General features: G+C 37.2%; 1 protein-coding gene across 3 annotated transcripts in view; it reads left to right on the forward strand.

Annotated features, from left to right (window-relative positions):
* Positions 1–17,713, forward strand: part of LOC111507349 (nephrin) — an 862,168-nt gene that overhangs the window by 696,609 nt on the left and 147,846 nt on the right. For all 3 annotated transcript variants that reach the window (XM_074171299.1, XM_074171300.1, XM_074171301.1), the window contains exon 6: positions 14,611–14,762. In XM_074171299.1, coding sequence (XP_074027400.1) covers positions 14,611–14,762 — 152 coding nt within the window. The remainder of the gene's footprint in view (positions 1–14,610; positions 14,763–17,713) is intronic.

The raw sequence follows: 17,713 nt of genomic DNA on the forward strand, positions 1-17,713 counted from the left end.
CCCTTTGTGGAGAAGAGATGCAGACGCGGGATAAGACCGGGTATTTATGAACTTTCTACTCACGCTGTAATAGAGTCCTACAAAAAGAGCCAATGTGAGGATGTGGCTTTGTGGCAATCCATGGCAGCGCTGGATAGATTACAGGGGGTTATTTATTTTGGTTAAGGGATGTTACATGTTTTTTGAGATAGATGGATAGTTTTTCACTTCCAACATATGAAAAATACCCAATTACGGACAATGTATACATTCTGAAATTAGCCAATACGAGCCCAGAAGTAGCCCACTCAAAAACTTCTGGAAAATGATGTAACCAGTTTTAAACATAATTTCCTTGCAACCTTACATCCTTCCTGTTGAAAAGACTTGGGAGGTTACTGGACGACACATCAGGAAGGTGGCTGTATTTCTCGATATTGAAGAAGAATTTGACAATGCACTACCTGAATCTATAGGATCAGCCCTAGCTGGAAAAGGCATTCAATAGACCTTAACTGGCTGCACTATGCCATGCTGGTGAACGGAACTGCAACTCCTACTCTTCAAGATGAGGTCATTAGGTGCAGGGTCATCAGGGTCTGCCCTCAAGGTGGGGTACTATCTCCCCTTCAGTGGTCGCCCCTGTTGGATAGTCTGTTTGATGACCTCGATAGAAGAGAAGTAGATCTGCAAGCAATGACATTGTTATCTTGGCAAGGTCCACGTCAGGAAGGGTAGCTTGTAATATCCTTCAAAGTACGATGGACGTTGTTTACAGTTGGTGCCAGAGGGGGCAGGTGTCTGTCAAACCCAGCAAAACTGTGATACTCTCCTCCACCAGAAGGAGAAAATGGGATGATTTGATGCCACTTGGTGAGGCTATTCCATTCGGAACGGAGGTGAATTATCTTGGCATTGTCCTTGATAAAAAAACTCACCTGGAACGCTCACTTGGAAAAAGTTTTACACAAATCCATACTATCCCTATAGACATTTTGAAAGATTTGTGGTGAAACTTGGGGTTTAGGTCCGAAACAAATCCGTTGGATTTATGTGATAATTGTCAGACCAATGCTCGTTTATGGATCGATTGCCTGGTGGCCGAAGGCTTTACAGAAAACGGCTCAGGCGAAGCTCGCAGGCTTACAGAGATAGTCTTTTCTAATCATCTGTGGTGTCATCAGTCAGCGGCCATGGAGATCCTGGTAGATCTACCTCCTCGCCATATTTTTCTGGAGGGAGAGGCTTGTGCACATCGCCAGTTGCACAAATGAATCTAATGCAGGGTACAGTAGACTGCTGGTTGACACTGGAAGTCACAGCATTCCAGGAATGACCTCTGACATTATGCCTTCAGCTGTCAACTACTACCTGCCTTATGCAGTACTTTTTTCGAGTAGAAAGGACTGGATATCAATCTGCCTGGAGACCTGTGACATTGTATTCCAAACGGAAATCTATGCGCAGACATTCGTAGAATCCAACCTCAATTAAATATTCTCGGACAGTCAAGCGGCATTTGAAGCTTTAGGCTACCACCGTGCAATGTCTTAATTGGTAGCAAATTGCCAAAAACGACTCTTCTCAATAAAAAGACTTAACAGATTTTCTTTGATCTGGATTCCTGACTATACTGGCCGAAAGAAACTGAGACTGCTGACTCCCTTGCAACTGACTTATATCATTTGGTCGACCACTGCGATTCTTGTCTTGACAACTCGTACGGCCTCGTTTAAACTCTGTTACCCAATAGTTCACTCTTGTTAACGAAGGAACAGACTCACCCATAGTAGAATCCAGTTCAGCTTTGATATTGGTTAGGCAGTGACCTTTCAGATAATAAAAGTATTTTACCACAGATTATAAACATATTTTTTCAAACAGAAACATAACGATGACCAATTTTCGTCATTCACACAAATTCACCAAAAAACGTTCGCTATTGATGGCTGCCAAACAAGTACCACACTACACTGCGTCTACAAACTTGAAACAGATGCTTTACAGATTGTGTACTTTTTGAAACAGTGATATTTTTCAAACAACTACCGCCATCTCTAGGTCAGGCCAGGTACTTCTGGCACTACCCTCGTAGAGTTGTAATATAAGATATAAATATAATTAGTTATTGAGTTGAATCCTGTCAGAACAGAACACTATGAGTTATTTTTAAAAAGTAATTCAATTAATATCCTGATGACGGCAGCGTGGATGGAGAAATGCTTTTTGACAGAAGTGTTGTCGCAGTTTTTGTATGCGAAAGAAGTGTTTTCGTTAGATTGTATCTGGAATATTTTCCAATAGCCTTTTTCAGTGAAAATGTAGCTTTGTATCTTAATATAATATGAATATAAGGAACGAGGTTAGGTACATATCGTTTTTAATTCATAGTATTATATTAAATTATTTTCAATTTGATATCTTGAAAATGTGAATTCAGATATTTTCTGAATTCGCTCGTAAATATATTTTTTGAAATGAACTATAATGAAACATTTTCTGAACTCAAAATGTTAGCATTCACAGCAAATCGGTAGAAGGTGAACCATAATTTCACAAAGAAAAAGTATAATAATAATTAGATAAGCCGCATTAAGCAACATTACTACAACTGACGGTTCATGATTACTCTCAACGCTCCACAAGTTATTACTTGCTGTCTCCTTCCCTTAATTCCTAACAACTTGATGTGTTCTGGCTTTTGCCAATGATCGATAAAGACACTCAATGAAGTCTTCTGTGGAATGGAAGTAATGTGTTTACTTCAGTGGATACGAACAAGACCCAGATTTATGGAGCCACATAACGAGGCATTTCCAGGAAATGGAATTCATCCATTATTGAATACGAACTCCCAATCCGAGCATGTGCTTGCAGCTCCGAAAGTATAGTCTTCGTTCGGATGATGAACATCATGAAAAGACATTCGAAAGATTGGATCACATTCCACACTTTCAGAGTATATGAAAGAAATGCGATGTTGGATATTAGGAAATATAAATGATTCACGTAGATTGATGGAATTAATTTTTTGTATATCCAGGTTCATTTTTTGCGGTTTGGGGGATGTTGTTTTTCGAGTTCCTGAAAATCATTAGGAAAACGACTAGACGATTTCTTCCATATATATATATATATATATATATATATATATATATATATATATATATATATATATATATATATATATATATATATATATATATATATATATATATATATATATATATATACATATATATATATATACATATATATTATTTTTGGAATCTCCAACAATTGCCCGACAACTTTTCTTGATATTTCCCTATACCTATCTGTTACCGTTTTCGAAATAAAAATTAATTTCAATTTTTTTCTTCGAAAATCATGACTTCAAAAAATGCTGATATCTTTTAGTTGAGAAGTACTATGATATCGAAATTTGGTTTGGAGTTAGGTGATACTTGGACACTTCCCACACGTCAGCCTAATCTCCGTTACTTCAATACAGGGTGGTAAAAAAATACAGTTTTTTCGTTTGCTTGAAAAAGTCGCTGAAATTTGATTATTTCAAATGGAACACCCTGTATATTATTGAAAATTCGGAAAGCTGCTGAAATTTGCTTTCTTTCTATACCTAACTAGCCTATACCTAACTAGTCAAGTTTCGGACTTATGAACATTTATTTGTGAAAATGTCCCTTCAGAATGGTATTTCCATTCGGTATTTGGTAAGCAGGCCATGATTACTATTTGACAGTAGCGTTGTGACATTCTCCTAATAATATCGACATTTTCGTCACTTCAGAAGTTGCAAATACCTTCAAAACGATGGAACAAAACTATTCAAACGAAGTTCTTATGAATTTGTTTATTATTTTTGGACAGTGTGACAAAATTATCAGCAGAACATGTAGAAAGTTCAATGAAATGTATCCGAATCTACCGCCAATGAACCTCAAGAAATTTATACGAATTCAGAACAATTTCAATATGTTTGGATAAACTTTAAAAAAGCACCAAGAAACTTGAAATTGGAAATATTGATATGAATAATTATAAAAAAGTAAAACAATCATGTGGAATATTTCAAAATATGTTCGAATCGCTGGCCGTTCACTTCCAAACACTTTAAAATGCGGGTGTTGACTGCTTTCGTGGTGGCAGATCTGATTTCATTGGGATCCAAATCTTCAAATGTTTGGGCAATCCTTTCTAACAATTCATCTCTCGAACGCACGGGTATGTTGTAAACTTTTTCTTTAAACATTCCACACAAATAAAAATCTAATGGATTAAGATCGGGTGATCTCGCTGGCCAATTCCATGGTCCCAAGCGCCTCATCCACCGATCGTCAAATAGTCTATCCAGTTCTGCGATCACTTCTCTTGTGCAATGTGCAGGAGCTCCGTCTAGTTGGTACCAACAGTTTCGATAATCTTCGAGTGGCAGATTATCTACGAAACTGTCTACAGTATTCTCCAAAATATTCAGGTAGCTTCTGGATGTTAATGACTCCTCGTATATCACGTACCTCAATTTGTTGTCCATCAACATGCAGAAGACATTAAAACTAAATTTTTCTTGAAATCCGGCTTCTTTTGTGACGTGAGGATTTTCACTGGACCAATAATGACGATTTTTTCTATTGAAAATCCCTTCTCTCGAAAATTTCGATTCATCAGTTCAAATAATTTTATTTAAAAAAAGTGGATCTTCTTGAATGCGTGTCAACAATATTTCACAAAATTCTACTCTCTGTTGAGGATCTTGAGGCTTCATTGCTTGAATTTTGGTGAATTTATAATCATGCATTTTATGTCTTCGCAAGATTCTTTGAACCGATGAATATTTTATACCCAAATCTTCTTCAGCACTTCTTATCGATGACTCGGGAAATGCGTGAAAATATGCTAAGACATTAATCTGGTTGTTTTCGAAAGTTACGGGTCGAGGCAAGTTTCTTGGTGCTTTTAAAATTGATCCAAATGCATTGAAATTGTTCTGAATTCGTATAAATTTCTTGAGGTTCATTGGCGGTAGATTCGGATACATTTCATTGAACTTTCTACATGTTCTGCTGATAATTTTGTCACACTGTCCAAAAATAATAAACAAATTCATAAGAACTTCGTTTGAATAGTTTTGTTCCATCGTTTTGAAGGTATTTGCAACTTCTTAAGTGCCGTAATAGCGGGTGGCTTTGGCCCATTTTGAACTTTATACTAATATTTGCCGGCTTTTAAAAAACCTGAATGTTTTGTGATATGCACAAAATTTGAGTCTTGACCTGTTCTTTCAGTATAACTATGCGAAATTATGTCAAAAAAATCATTTTGTAAGAAAATGCAAGAAAATGGTGTGTGCAAAGTCACCCGCCGGAAGAGGGTGGCATTGTCCCACAACGTATTCAATACGATTTTGAAGCTATTATTACTGACCGAGTCAAAGCAACCCATCAGGCGTTTTCAGAAATACACAGTTAACCAAGGAAAAATTATTTTATTTATTTTTTGTCAGAAAGAAACATAAAAATTCAATGAACCAGAAACTCAAATGCGTTTTTTTTCTCAACCATCTGAATAGTTGTTTGAAACTGAATTTTAACTGTATTTTCACAAACATGGGAATGAGAATGAGTTGTTATCAAGTTTGGTTGGCTCTCCAATGGCATCCATATCGGCAATATGATGATGTACTCAGCAACTCACTTCAGGCCATCGCCAAGTATTTCCATCCCCCTTGATCATCATCAACACCCATCCGAAGCGGTTATCATTGGTTAAATATCCATCGAATTGTCCTGGTGAGCAATGACTTTCTTCTACAACCATTACATAATCTCCAATAGACAAAAATTCATCGTTTGATTCAGATTCGTCCATGTAGCAAATACTTGAGTCAGAAGCTGATGTGTCTGAGAAATAATAGTCCTGTTTTTTGTATTTTCCTTGTAACTTGTTAGTAGATTTTTTCTGTCATCCACTGCAACCAGCTGTATTCATACTCTCTATGGTTATAGCAGGTTGATTGGTATTCTGGTTGTGCACCTCCTCATTGATTGGTGTACTGCTATCGCAAATCCCTTGTTTCAAATCTTTTAATGTGTCAACTTTGTTTTCTTGTTTCTTTTTCGTCTCTAAAATCTGTGTAGGCTTTTTTATTTTAGTTCCATTTCCGTTAGTAGTTTTACAATTTGCTTTTTTTTTAATTGAAGTCTTTGTTTTTTTATCAGGATTGGCAGTTTTTTTAGGTAGTATATGTTCACCTTTAGAAAGGTGAACATATACTAACCTTAATATCCTCAGAAAGCAACTAAAATCGTTGTTTGAAAAGCGAGTCAAAGTCACCCGAAAATCGATAAAAACAGCACCGTCTCTTAAAAACACCTGTTAACACGTCTCACTAATTGATTAAGACTAACGCTCTTCACAGGATACTACTAGTTTTATGAAGAATGCCGAGTGATTATACAACAGGCCATAGACCTAACAGTATTGATGGTTGCCTACAAAATTTTCCAGCTACGAATCAACTTGAGTAGTTTTGCTCCGCAAAAATATTCATTCTGATCTACATATAAAAGATAGTTCCAGCAAATATTGTGCTTTCAGCATAAAAAGAGTTTTCTAATCCCTTGACGGCCAAGTTCATGCCATAAGTCATGAACACTATTTTTCTTAGCCACGAGAAACTTTTTTCCAAAATTAGTTAAAGTCACCCTGCTGGGCCAAAGTCACCCGGTTTTACGGTGACGAAAATGTCGATATTATTAGGAGAATGTCACAACGCTACTGTCAAATAGTAATCATGGCCTGCTTACCAAATACCGAATGGAAATACCATTCTGAAGGGACATTTTCACAAATAAATGTTCATAAGTCCGAAACTTGACTAGTTAGGTATAGGTATGATATACATAGAAAGAAAGCAAATTTCAGCAGCTTTCCGAATTTTCAATAATATATAGGGTGTTCCATTCAAAATAATCAAATTTCAGCAACTTTTTCAAGCAAACGAAAAAACTGTATTTTTTTACCACCCTGTATTGAAGTAACGGAGATTAGGCTGACGTGTGGGAAGTGTCCAAGTATCACCTAACTCCAAACCAAATTTCGATATCATAGTACTTCTTAACTAAAAGATATCAGCATTTTTAGAAGTCATGATTTTCGAAGAAAAAAACTGAAATTAATTTTTATTTCGAAAACGGTAACAGATAGGTAAAGGGAAATATCAAGGAAAGTTGTCGGGCAATTGTTGGAGATTCCAAAAATAATATTATATACAGAGTGTTCCATTTGAAAAATCAAAGTTGCTACTGCTTTCTAATAGAAGCGGCAACACTGCATTGTCGAAAATATTTTAGTTGGCTAGAGAATGTCCGAATATGCCCTCCATTAAATTTTCAAAGTGATCCGTTGTCTGGTTCACCAGAAACGTCTAATGTGCCATCCACCGTGAATCAGCCTGTATATAGACAAATGTACTGGTATTGAATGATTTATAATGGGAAACTTGTAACAAATTAATGAAAAGTATCAGCCGAAATGACAATAATTTCTTGGTTTTCATAAAGAATTTTCCAGCTCACTACTTTCAAAACCAGGATGCGTCCTTGGTTAACTGGTTGGTTTACTGCTGGATGTGGTTGAGAAATAGTATCAAATACACAGATCCACAAATTTTAGCTAATGGATGCCTGATGATTCCATTCTTGGTTCGTATTGACGACTCTAATGATATGGATCTTGTCAGGAAAACCTTTAGGCCACTGAATGGGTGACGTACTATCCTCCTTTACAATGAACATTGTGTGCTCACATTCAGTTCTTTTTTTCTTGTGTTTCATCTGCATGTTTGATGAAAACGAACCGAATATCCGTTTTTTTTGGAAAAGCTCAGTCCGGCTCCAAATATTTTTCAATGAGTCTCCAATAAATGAGTAGGTGAAAACAACACTGAAGATCGTTAATATCAGAAGATATTGTATACGGATGGAAATTGAGAATAGCATTCAGAAGTTTGTAACCTACAAAGGTAAAATTGCTCGACCGAACACGTCCGACTACATACGAGTAATATTTCCGTCCTATTGAAATGGGATCAGTCGTATGTAATCACTTAAAGCAGCGATACTCAACCTGTGATCCGCGGGCCGCATGCGGCCCGCCAACCTTATCTATGCGGCCCTCTAGCGGCTCTAGCCTTTTCTGCAGCCTGAAGGACAAAACAATATTTTTAGATTATTCGACAATAGTATTGTAACGAATTGAAGAATTAACTGTCTCAAACAAATTTATTTTCAACAATATTTCTCTTCTTCAAACCTGCTGCATTCTCTAGAAGTTCTTCCTTCAAGCTATTCAAACTCTCTAGAAATTTATCTTCCAAACTTTTCGAATTTTCCAGAAGCTTGTCTTTCAAACTCTTCGAGTTTTCCAGAAGCTTCTCCTCCAGGTACTTCGAATTTTGTTGAAGTTCATGTCTCAAACTCTTCGAATTTTTGCGAAGCTTGCCTTCCAAACTCTTCGAATTTTCTAGAAATTCATTTTCCAAGCTTTTCGCATTTTCCAGAAGCTTCTCTTCAAGGCTTACCGAATTTTGTCGAAATCCATCGAGTTTGCTCATTATTGAATTCGAATCACCCCCAGAGACTTCGAATAAATATGTTTCGAGATCTTCTCCTGATTCAATCAAGCTATCCCACGTCTCTTCTGGAGTACTGATTTATTTCCGAAACAATCTAGCTCTCTCTCCTTCAACTCTTGCTTCAATTCGGCGACTTTCAAGTCCACTAGGCACACTTTCCTCGAACACATTTTGTTTCTTATTGTATATTTTCCACAAAACTGAATACGTCTACTTATTTTATTCGAGTCCGAACCACTTATTTAATTTCACAAGTCTATTTTTCGCGAGAAAGGTCTATCAGTTTATGTTTCCGTAGTCCGGTACTTCGCGAAACACAATAAATCACCAGTCTCTCTGCGCGAAAGTTTTATAGTCAATTTCACCGTAATGCAAATAAGACTGTCCACCAAGCGTTCATAAATTCATTTTAAAAATCCTACTTTTTACACCAATTGTAACGAATTAAAGAATTAACTGTCTTAAACGAATTTATTTTCAATAATATTTCAGTATCACAACTAATTTATGTACAACACTTTATTTTAAACGCACGATTCACTTTCTAGGTACGGAATCACTGACTAGATACTGCCTGCCATCTCGGGACGAGAGGCCGGTTTTTATATTGGCAACGATCGTTCTAGATTTCTCTAGTTGTTTCGGTACTGGCCGAGACTGTTCGCAGCGACTTGTCGAGATCATTCCTTTCGCGATGAGTCATGTGTTTACTGACTGAGATATCGGTCAGGGACGGCTTCAGATTCATCAAAGTATTTTCTGATAACGACATAAAAATATGTAGGGGTTTTTGACCCAAATCGAATACTATGGTCAAACATTGGAAAGCATAGTGCTCGAATACTCGCGAACGGTGTTGGCAAGACTGAATGCCGGATTTCCGGTTTCATCAACACGTGAAAGAAGAACCATGATTCTTCTCTCGCTTTGGTTCAAGTCTTCAAGCGAGTAACATCTCATTCTTGTGCAAAGTAAAACTATTCATTTCGAGGTTAGTTCCCCAAAGTCACGTGGTACTTGTAAATTATTGTGTTCGTCAGTCGACTGAGTTTCTTTCACTAGTGCCGAGAATTCGTAACCATTATAATGGCTGTCTCGAAAAAGTATTTGATAACTACGTACAAAACTTTGGAGGGCTTTATTTCTTGAAACGGAGAAAACAAGAGAGAAAACAAGTTGTATTTTCGACTGAGACATCACCAGACCTTATAGTTAAATCTAGTTAGGATTAACTGAGCCTATTATTATCTCAAATGAATGTACCAAATAATAGCCAAATAAATTTCAGGATACACAATTTTAAGACAACGATAAAAATAAAATAAATAAGTTCAACAATAAAAATTAATTGGCGCTCCGGGGCGACTTCATTGATTCCAGTGGCGCATTTGCTTTCTCAGCTGCAGGAAAACCCGGAAAAACCTGCAGCACCACATCATCTGAAGATCTTGATCCAACAATGTCCTCTCTCTCATAAAACAAAATGTAGGGTGTCTCCAGAGGCTCCAATAAATTCAATGCATCGCCAGAACACTTCGTGACACGACTATCGTCAAACTTAAATCAGTCCGTTTCTTCTTTGACCAAGGCGTAATAATGACCACATTCAACGCCAGAACCACAGTGAACAATGACTGCATGAATATTATAACAGTGGTCTGCTAGGTTGAAATGTTCATCTATTTCGAACCTTCCAAAGAGTTTCTTGCTTCCGTTAGAGGTTGAGTCTTGTTTGAAAATCATCAGTGTTATTATTAGATTGACTGGTGCCTCAGATATACTTGTTTCCTTATAACAGTCAGTTAGTTTGACGCATGTTTGACAATACAGTCGATCATCACCTGTTAAAAATTCCATTTTCAGATGATTAAACAATAAGCTTTGCACGGACTGGTAATTAGTCGTATTAGGAAAAGCTAGATGAAGTTCCAGAAATTCACATAAGGTTTCAGTACTTCTTGAACATTTACCACAAAGTAAAAAAGTGAGGATTTTTCCAGCAAAAGATTTACAAACACAAGACGAGATGGGTTGTACGAAATCATTCAGTCCAGAGCGGCTGGGAGTATTGATTTTGCTATTGTTTTGCTCACGAAGAGCCCCAAGAATTCGGAACAATCCTCTTGTTGTCCTAACGAGTATTCAGTGGACTTCAAAGACTCCAGGAAATCGGTTGGAGGGAAAGATGATACCTTCTTACGAAACTGCAGCTGCATGAGCAGTTGTTTGAGTTTGATCAATAAGCAGGAAACATTTCCGTTCTCGTTCATCATTAAAACTTCGTTCTTGAAATTCTTCGTCATGAACAACACTTGTAAAATGCTATTCATGTAACAAGTGTTTCCTAAATTATCCAATCCAATTTCCTTCTCTAGATTTTTAGGACAACTCTCTACTGATTCGTAAGGAAGAACACGTTTCACAGAATCTCCATAAGAATCATTTCTCAAGCTGCGATCGATCCTTCCAAGTGAAAAAGGGTTTCGTAGAGGGATCGATTCGGCTCTTGCTTCAAGAAGCACTTCCACTGAAATGGTACCAGTTCTACGAGGAACGCAACTCATTTTTTGGGGCCAAGAATGACCTGAGTCCACTGACCGCACCGGAAAAGAAGAAGGTGGATCAATCACTTGTGAATTAACCTTGATAGGAGACTGATAAATATCCACATATTTTGGCTTGTTTCGAAGAGGTTACAGTTCCGTACTGAAATTAGGGCAATGCATGATCTCATCAAAATTATGTGAAGGAGGAAGCAGCATTGCCACGTTGAATAGCAATACTAATTCTTTCTATCAAAAAAGAGGTAGAACGGTGATCTTTCGTTGCTTGGCCTATTCTCCTTCCGAGTTCATGAACGAATAACAGAGACTCCGGGCCATAAACACCAAAAGTTTCAACCGCTACTGGATGAAACAGATAGTTGTTTCCAAGATTTTGGTATTTTTTTCTTTTCAATTTCTTGCCAGACAATGCTGCAGTTCCAGCAGACTTGGAAATTTCGGCTAGATGGGAAGCCGCGACCGTGTCAACGCAAGTAAAGTCCCATACCACAGGTTTACCGTATTTCCATGGTATGAGAGACATGCCATCTGGTCGTTTACCATCATCTCGACTGGTACCTAAGGGTTCCAGAATCGCAGGAACATCCGCTGACAACATAGCTCGTTTCAGGATATTTATGGTATTTTTAAATACCTTTTTTTTTCAACTTCAACGTCCTGTATATCAGAAACGAAGCAATTTCGGGCATATATTCATAGTAACTTTTCTTCCAGGACGACCTCTAATTTTAATCATCCTTTCATCGCCAATGGCTCAGAACCGTTTTTGGATCATGTGTGTTCAAATTTTCATTTTGAATTTTGAAATATGGATTCATTTTAATTGGTTTGAACAGCAAGTCAGATAGAAACTTGGGTCTCTTTCTGATTCTGCATTTCGATTTTAGGAGCTTTCGGAACAACTGTTCCGGAGGTAAACTTGTGTTTAAAAAAAAAATATGTTTAAAATATGTGTTTTTGTTAACCAGCTATCGCACCCCTGGGAAAGGCAACCCTCAGAAGTCGAAACTTGTGCGACCTAAGGACTAACGAGAACTTACCTTTTAACGTGTGATTCCTAACAGTTATATCACTGTCCTGATCGATTCTCGTCGAAAGACTCTTATTTGCGTTTTGCTTGAATATAATCTTGTATTTTGTTCAGTATTCACGAATTAATAATGACTGGTTACTTTCTCAAAATTGCTTCATGGTAACATCATAACTTATAATAGGAATGATTTACTGATGTCGGGCAATGTACTTTCATGCTGAATCATATACGTTTGAATTCAAATGTGTCATATGACTGTCCTGATGTGGATCGACAATTATTAGAATATGAATTCATATATTTTTTCTATACCCTCCATATACGATTCTCTGAGATAATACATAAAACCTTCCAAATAAAATTTCGTTATTATTAATCCCGACTGCAATGAACTAACCCGTTCTGTTCTGATCAAAAGGACGCAACTGTGTTCAAAATGAACTCTGAAATAATCCCAAAATGAATTGGTCAAATTACTTTTCTAACTCTGATTTATAGTTTCATATCCCAAAATTGCCAACAGCCACATCGGGGATTATTAAAAATAGCAGTGGGTCATTTATCTGATGCATAATAGAGAAAAAGATATTGGAGGAATTTGGAATTTCGTGTCTGTTTGATAAATGTTCATTTTTCATGCAAAGATTGAAAACATAGACCGATGGATCTGTAAGAAACGTTATTATTGTGTTTCCTAGTCTGTAGCATAACTGTGGCTCCTGAGATAATACAATTGCATCAAAGATACAAAAAATGAATATCTGAAAACGCATTTCAATTATTGCCAAACCAAAGTTGAACAGTTCAATAGAAGATCGTCAATACCTGCTCTCAGATATTAACGAGTGTGTTTGATTTGAATCAAACAGGGAAAATCTGGCGGATATAACACTCAAACAGAAATGCAAAACCGCGGACACGTGTTACTGGCTATTGGCCTCATCAGAGCGGTTGAGTCAAGTGCAAAAATTGGCAACATCTGGTTACCAAATATGTAAAAACACATCACACATGCACGGAGCAACAGGAGCCACCGCACATTTGTGGTTTTATTCAAAGGTACTAGCATTCTTAGGTAACGTCTACCATGATCACTCGTTAATATCTGAGTGGATTTATATTCCGAACTCAGAGGTTACGCAGGTAGCTGGAGCTGCAGACGTTGTCATGTTAGATGTTACCTAGGAATGCTTGGTCTTCTAATTGAAACCATAAATGTGTGGTGACTCCGTGCATGTGTGATGTGTTAAATTTTTGGTAGCCAGGTGTTGTCCATCTTTGCACTTGGCTGCAACGAGCTGATGAGACCAATAGCGGTTTTGATACAATTACGACGCTATTACCAAGCAGAGTACATCTGCTTGATTGCTGATGCTTATCCACTCGTATGCTGCCTTAGGCGATACTTCCATTCATGTGCTCCGGCAGCTACCAAACAGAATGTGGTAAGTGGGATCTTGCCGAAACGTCGTGACAATGTTGAAGATGAACGAATGTACATCTGGGATGAGAAGTACTCAGGCGACTTCAAGGTAACGACTCTAAAACGTTGTAGGTTGTGAAGTAGGTAGTTTCAATAAATTTCACGCCTTTCCTTGCTCAGAATGGTTGGAATTCTTTGAATAATTTTCTCATGAAATTTCATAGACATTTTCAGTAACCAAATTCATAGTGAAGTCTACTCCACCTCCTGAAGATACCAACTTGTTGGGCAATTCTGCAGTTTTGGAGCAGTACTTGTTCTGAATCAGATTCTTTCTGCGTAGATACTTCATCAATACTGAAGTTGGAAGTGGTACTGTCCCATCCTTCGCATTGAGCTATTTGCTTTGACTGAGACATGTTATAGCTATAGTTTTGAAGATCATCTCAGCTGAACCGTCGAATTCCGGTGAAATTAACTAGTAAAGACGGTGATGACATTCGGAAAATAATAACTGAAAAAAAATTCTTGGATCACTCTAATTCTGAAGAAAACCTGTTCTGTTCGAACCATTCAAAGCAATTCTATACACTGGCAAGATTTGTTCAATACCTCGTTTCACTCATTGAGGGGTGATGCCTAGTAGTACCAAATGCAATAGCAATAACCGATCCACATCATGGAAGAGAAATATTGTCAACCATATTTGAGAAATCTCAGTACTGATTTCCTGTTTTGGATAATATATTGATTTTTAGATGAATAACGAGATTGATGACTTCTCCTTTCACGATGGCGTCATCTATGAGATGTATGCATATCAAAGCTAAACAAGAGAACCACCGCTGATAGTTGTTGATGTCGTTACTTGACTTTGCACCGTATTGCCATCGGGACTCTCCTTCATTAACCATTTGTGATTTGAGAATGTCTACTTAGAACGAAATGAGTTCACTAAAGCATGTGTTTGTTTCAGTGAGACCTTTATGGGTGAGACTCATAGGCGATAATAAACCTCTATCGGCTGATCAGACCTACGAGCTGAGCTGTGAAGTGGTTGGATCTAGACCCGAACCTACAATCACTTGGTGGAAAGGTAGTTTACAAATGAAAAATACCAGAGAAACGGTAAGTTATTTATTGATACTTTTTGATGAATTCAGTTTGGCTAATTTGATACCAATATCGCCCGCGCGAGTGGTTGTATCTGCAGAGATCCGTGTTTTAGCTTCCAAGAATGGGGGAATACAGTCTAAAACCTTAAACATCAAACTGTTTCAAAAGATAGACGCGAAAACTTGAATCATCTCTCAGAGAAAGATCTGGAAAATACATTCTTGAAAACAATAGATTACCAGGCGGCACTAATGCCGTCTGTCGAAACCAATGTCCATAATGGCATCAGCAAGGGAAGTAAGTTGAATCGAGGAGAGATGGTCATGTTTTTCATGGCTGAATAGAAAATAATGAGACAATCGGTGGAATTGAGTTCTAACCTCTCCTAATGGAAATCAACAAGAAATAAAATGAATAACAATTGGGCATCTCTCCTAGACTATACCGGGTGTCAACGAATCTATTAGACAAGTCATAATTTCTAGACTATCAGGAGAATTGAAATGAGATTTGGTATAGTTGAATGGTATGTGGAGAGGAATGTTTTCACATATTTTTCACTTTCCGGTCACTTCCGGTTTCAGCGGAAATGGCTCCGGTTCTGAATTTTTAAATGGAACACCCTGTATATTGTAAAATTTTTGAATTTCTGAGACAATTCTGGATCAGAAACTGACACTTCCGGAAGTTTTTCAGCCTACTTGATTTTTTCAGAGTCACTTTTAAAATTGCATCTAGGTGGCCATGATCGGACGTAAACTAATCTATGGACCTCAGGTGGTATCAGAAAATTGCAATAGCGGAGTTTTAGTGACTAGTGTGTTGAATATGAATGAGACACGTTTACAAAATAACATTTTCGTGTCTAACTATTATTTTTCAAATGGCGACCATTTTTTGACAAGCAATTTCCGAAAAAAGGATTTTTTGACGAATCTAACGTTACTAATTTATTTGCGATTGGATCAACAAATTTAACAAATATAACTAATAATTTCAGCGATGCACGTAGATTTTTTGCAATATCCTAAGTTCTTGAAAATTCCACTATAGTAAATTTTCAAAGTGCATCCCTCCTTGTTCAAGACACATTTCAGCTCGTTCAATTGTTTCTCTCAACACGTTTTGTAACATTTGAGGCGATATACTTCTAAATGCCTGTTGAATCCTTTCTTCTAAGATTTCGAGAGTGGCTGGGGCTGTTGCATAGTAGACCCTTTCTTTTACATATCCCCAAATGAAGGAATCTAACACAGTCAGATCCGGTGAGCGGGCAGGCCACCGTACTGGACCGTTGGTTGCAATAACTCTATTATTAAAATGCTCTATTAAAAAATCAAGTACGTCTCTGCTATTATGGGGTGGTGCTCCATCTTGCTGGAAGTAAATTTGCCGTAAAAATTCTAAAGGCATATCATTAAGATGATCCTCGATTTCATTTTGAAGAGAACCCAAGTATCTAACCCCTGTTAACTGACCTTGAAACAATATTGGACCAATTATTCTGTTTCCAACGATACCAGCCCAGACATTGACGCCAAACCTTTCTTGAAAATTGCCCCCTCTCATTGCATGTTGATTTTGTTGGGCCCAGTACCGACAATTCTGCTTATTAAACATGCCATTATTTGTAAACCGTGATTCGTCGGAAAATAGAATGAAGTTGATAAAATTTGGGTTAACTCTATGATTTTGAAGCAACCAATCACAAAATACTACTCTTCTATTGCCGTCGTCAGCATACAAATGTTGATGTAACTGATATTTAAATGCTCGATATCCGTACTTTTTCAGTATTTTTCTTGCTGATTCGTGACTTATCTGCATTTCTCTACTGATTTCTCTTAAAGAAACCGTTTTGTCAACTTCTACCATAGCAAAAACGTTAATCTCAGTCTCCTCATTTATGACAAACCTCTGTTCTGCGTCTCGATTTCCCTCTTGCCTAAAACGACTCTCAACATAGGGAAAATACTGATGAGATGGGTGTTGCCGATTGGGATATCTCTGAGCATACAACTCAGCAGCTTTCCTTGAATTTCTGTGGCATTCTCCAAACAATAACAACATATCCACTTTTTCACTTTGAGTATACATTATTTCGACGAAAAATTAAACTAAAATTAACGAAAATCAAGAGAAACTTCTACTTTCTGCTCATAAAGCTTATGTCACTGTCATAACCTAGGTGAGCGTTTTGTTCTCCTAAGTGGACTTGATGGAAATAACCGCAAAATATTATGCATCATTCCTATCCATGGCACCCTTGACAAAAGTAAATGAATTTGTATCGAGTATTTTCCTCAGTAGTATTTAATTTATGTTCTTATTTGTAATCCAATCGCAAATAAATTAGTATCGTTAGATTTGTCAAAAAATCCTTTTTTCGGAAAGTGCTTGTCAAAAAATGGTCGCCATTTGAAAAATAATAGTTAGACACGAAAATGTTATTTCGTAAACTTGTCTCATTCATATTCAACACACTAGTCACTAAAACTCCGCTATTGCAATTTTCTGATATCACCTGAGGTCCATAGATTAGTTTACGTCCGATCATGGCCACCTAGATGCAATTTTAAAAGTGACTCTGAAAAAATCAAGTAGGCTGAAAAACTTCCGGAAATGTCAGTTTCTGATCCAGAATTGTCTCAGAAATCCAAAAATGTTACAATATACAGGGTGTTCCATTTAAAAATTCAGAACCGGAGCCATTTCCGCTGAAACCGGAAGTGACCGGGAAGTGAAAAATATGTGAAAACTCTCCTCTCCACATACCATTTATCTGTACCAAATCTCGTTTTGATACACCTAATAGTCTAGAAGTTATGACTTGTCTAATAGATTCGTTGACACCCGGTATAGGATAGGTGGCCATACTCATATAGGTGAGATCGCCAGTGAATTATCTAAGAAATTTCTTCCTTTTTCCCTCTTTCCATGAGCACTTCATTTCTGTTATTTAC

The sequence above is a fragment of the Leptinotarsa decemlineata genome, unplaced genomic scaffold (genome assembly GCF_025532065.1).
Source record: "Leptinotarsa decemlineata unplaced genomic scaffold, Ldec_3_MD MMD2_tig00000010_RagTag_RagTag, whole genome shotgun sequence".
Taxonomy (NCBI): domain Eukaryota; kingdom Metazoa; phylum Arthropoda; class Insecta; order Coleoptera; family Chrysomelidae; genus Leptinotarsa; species Leptinotarsa decemlineata.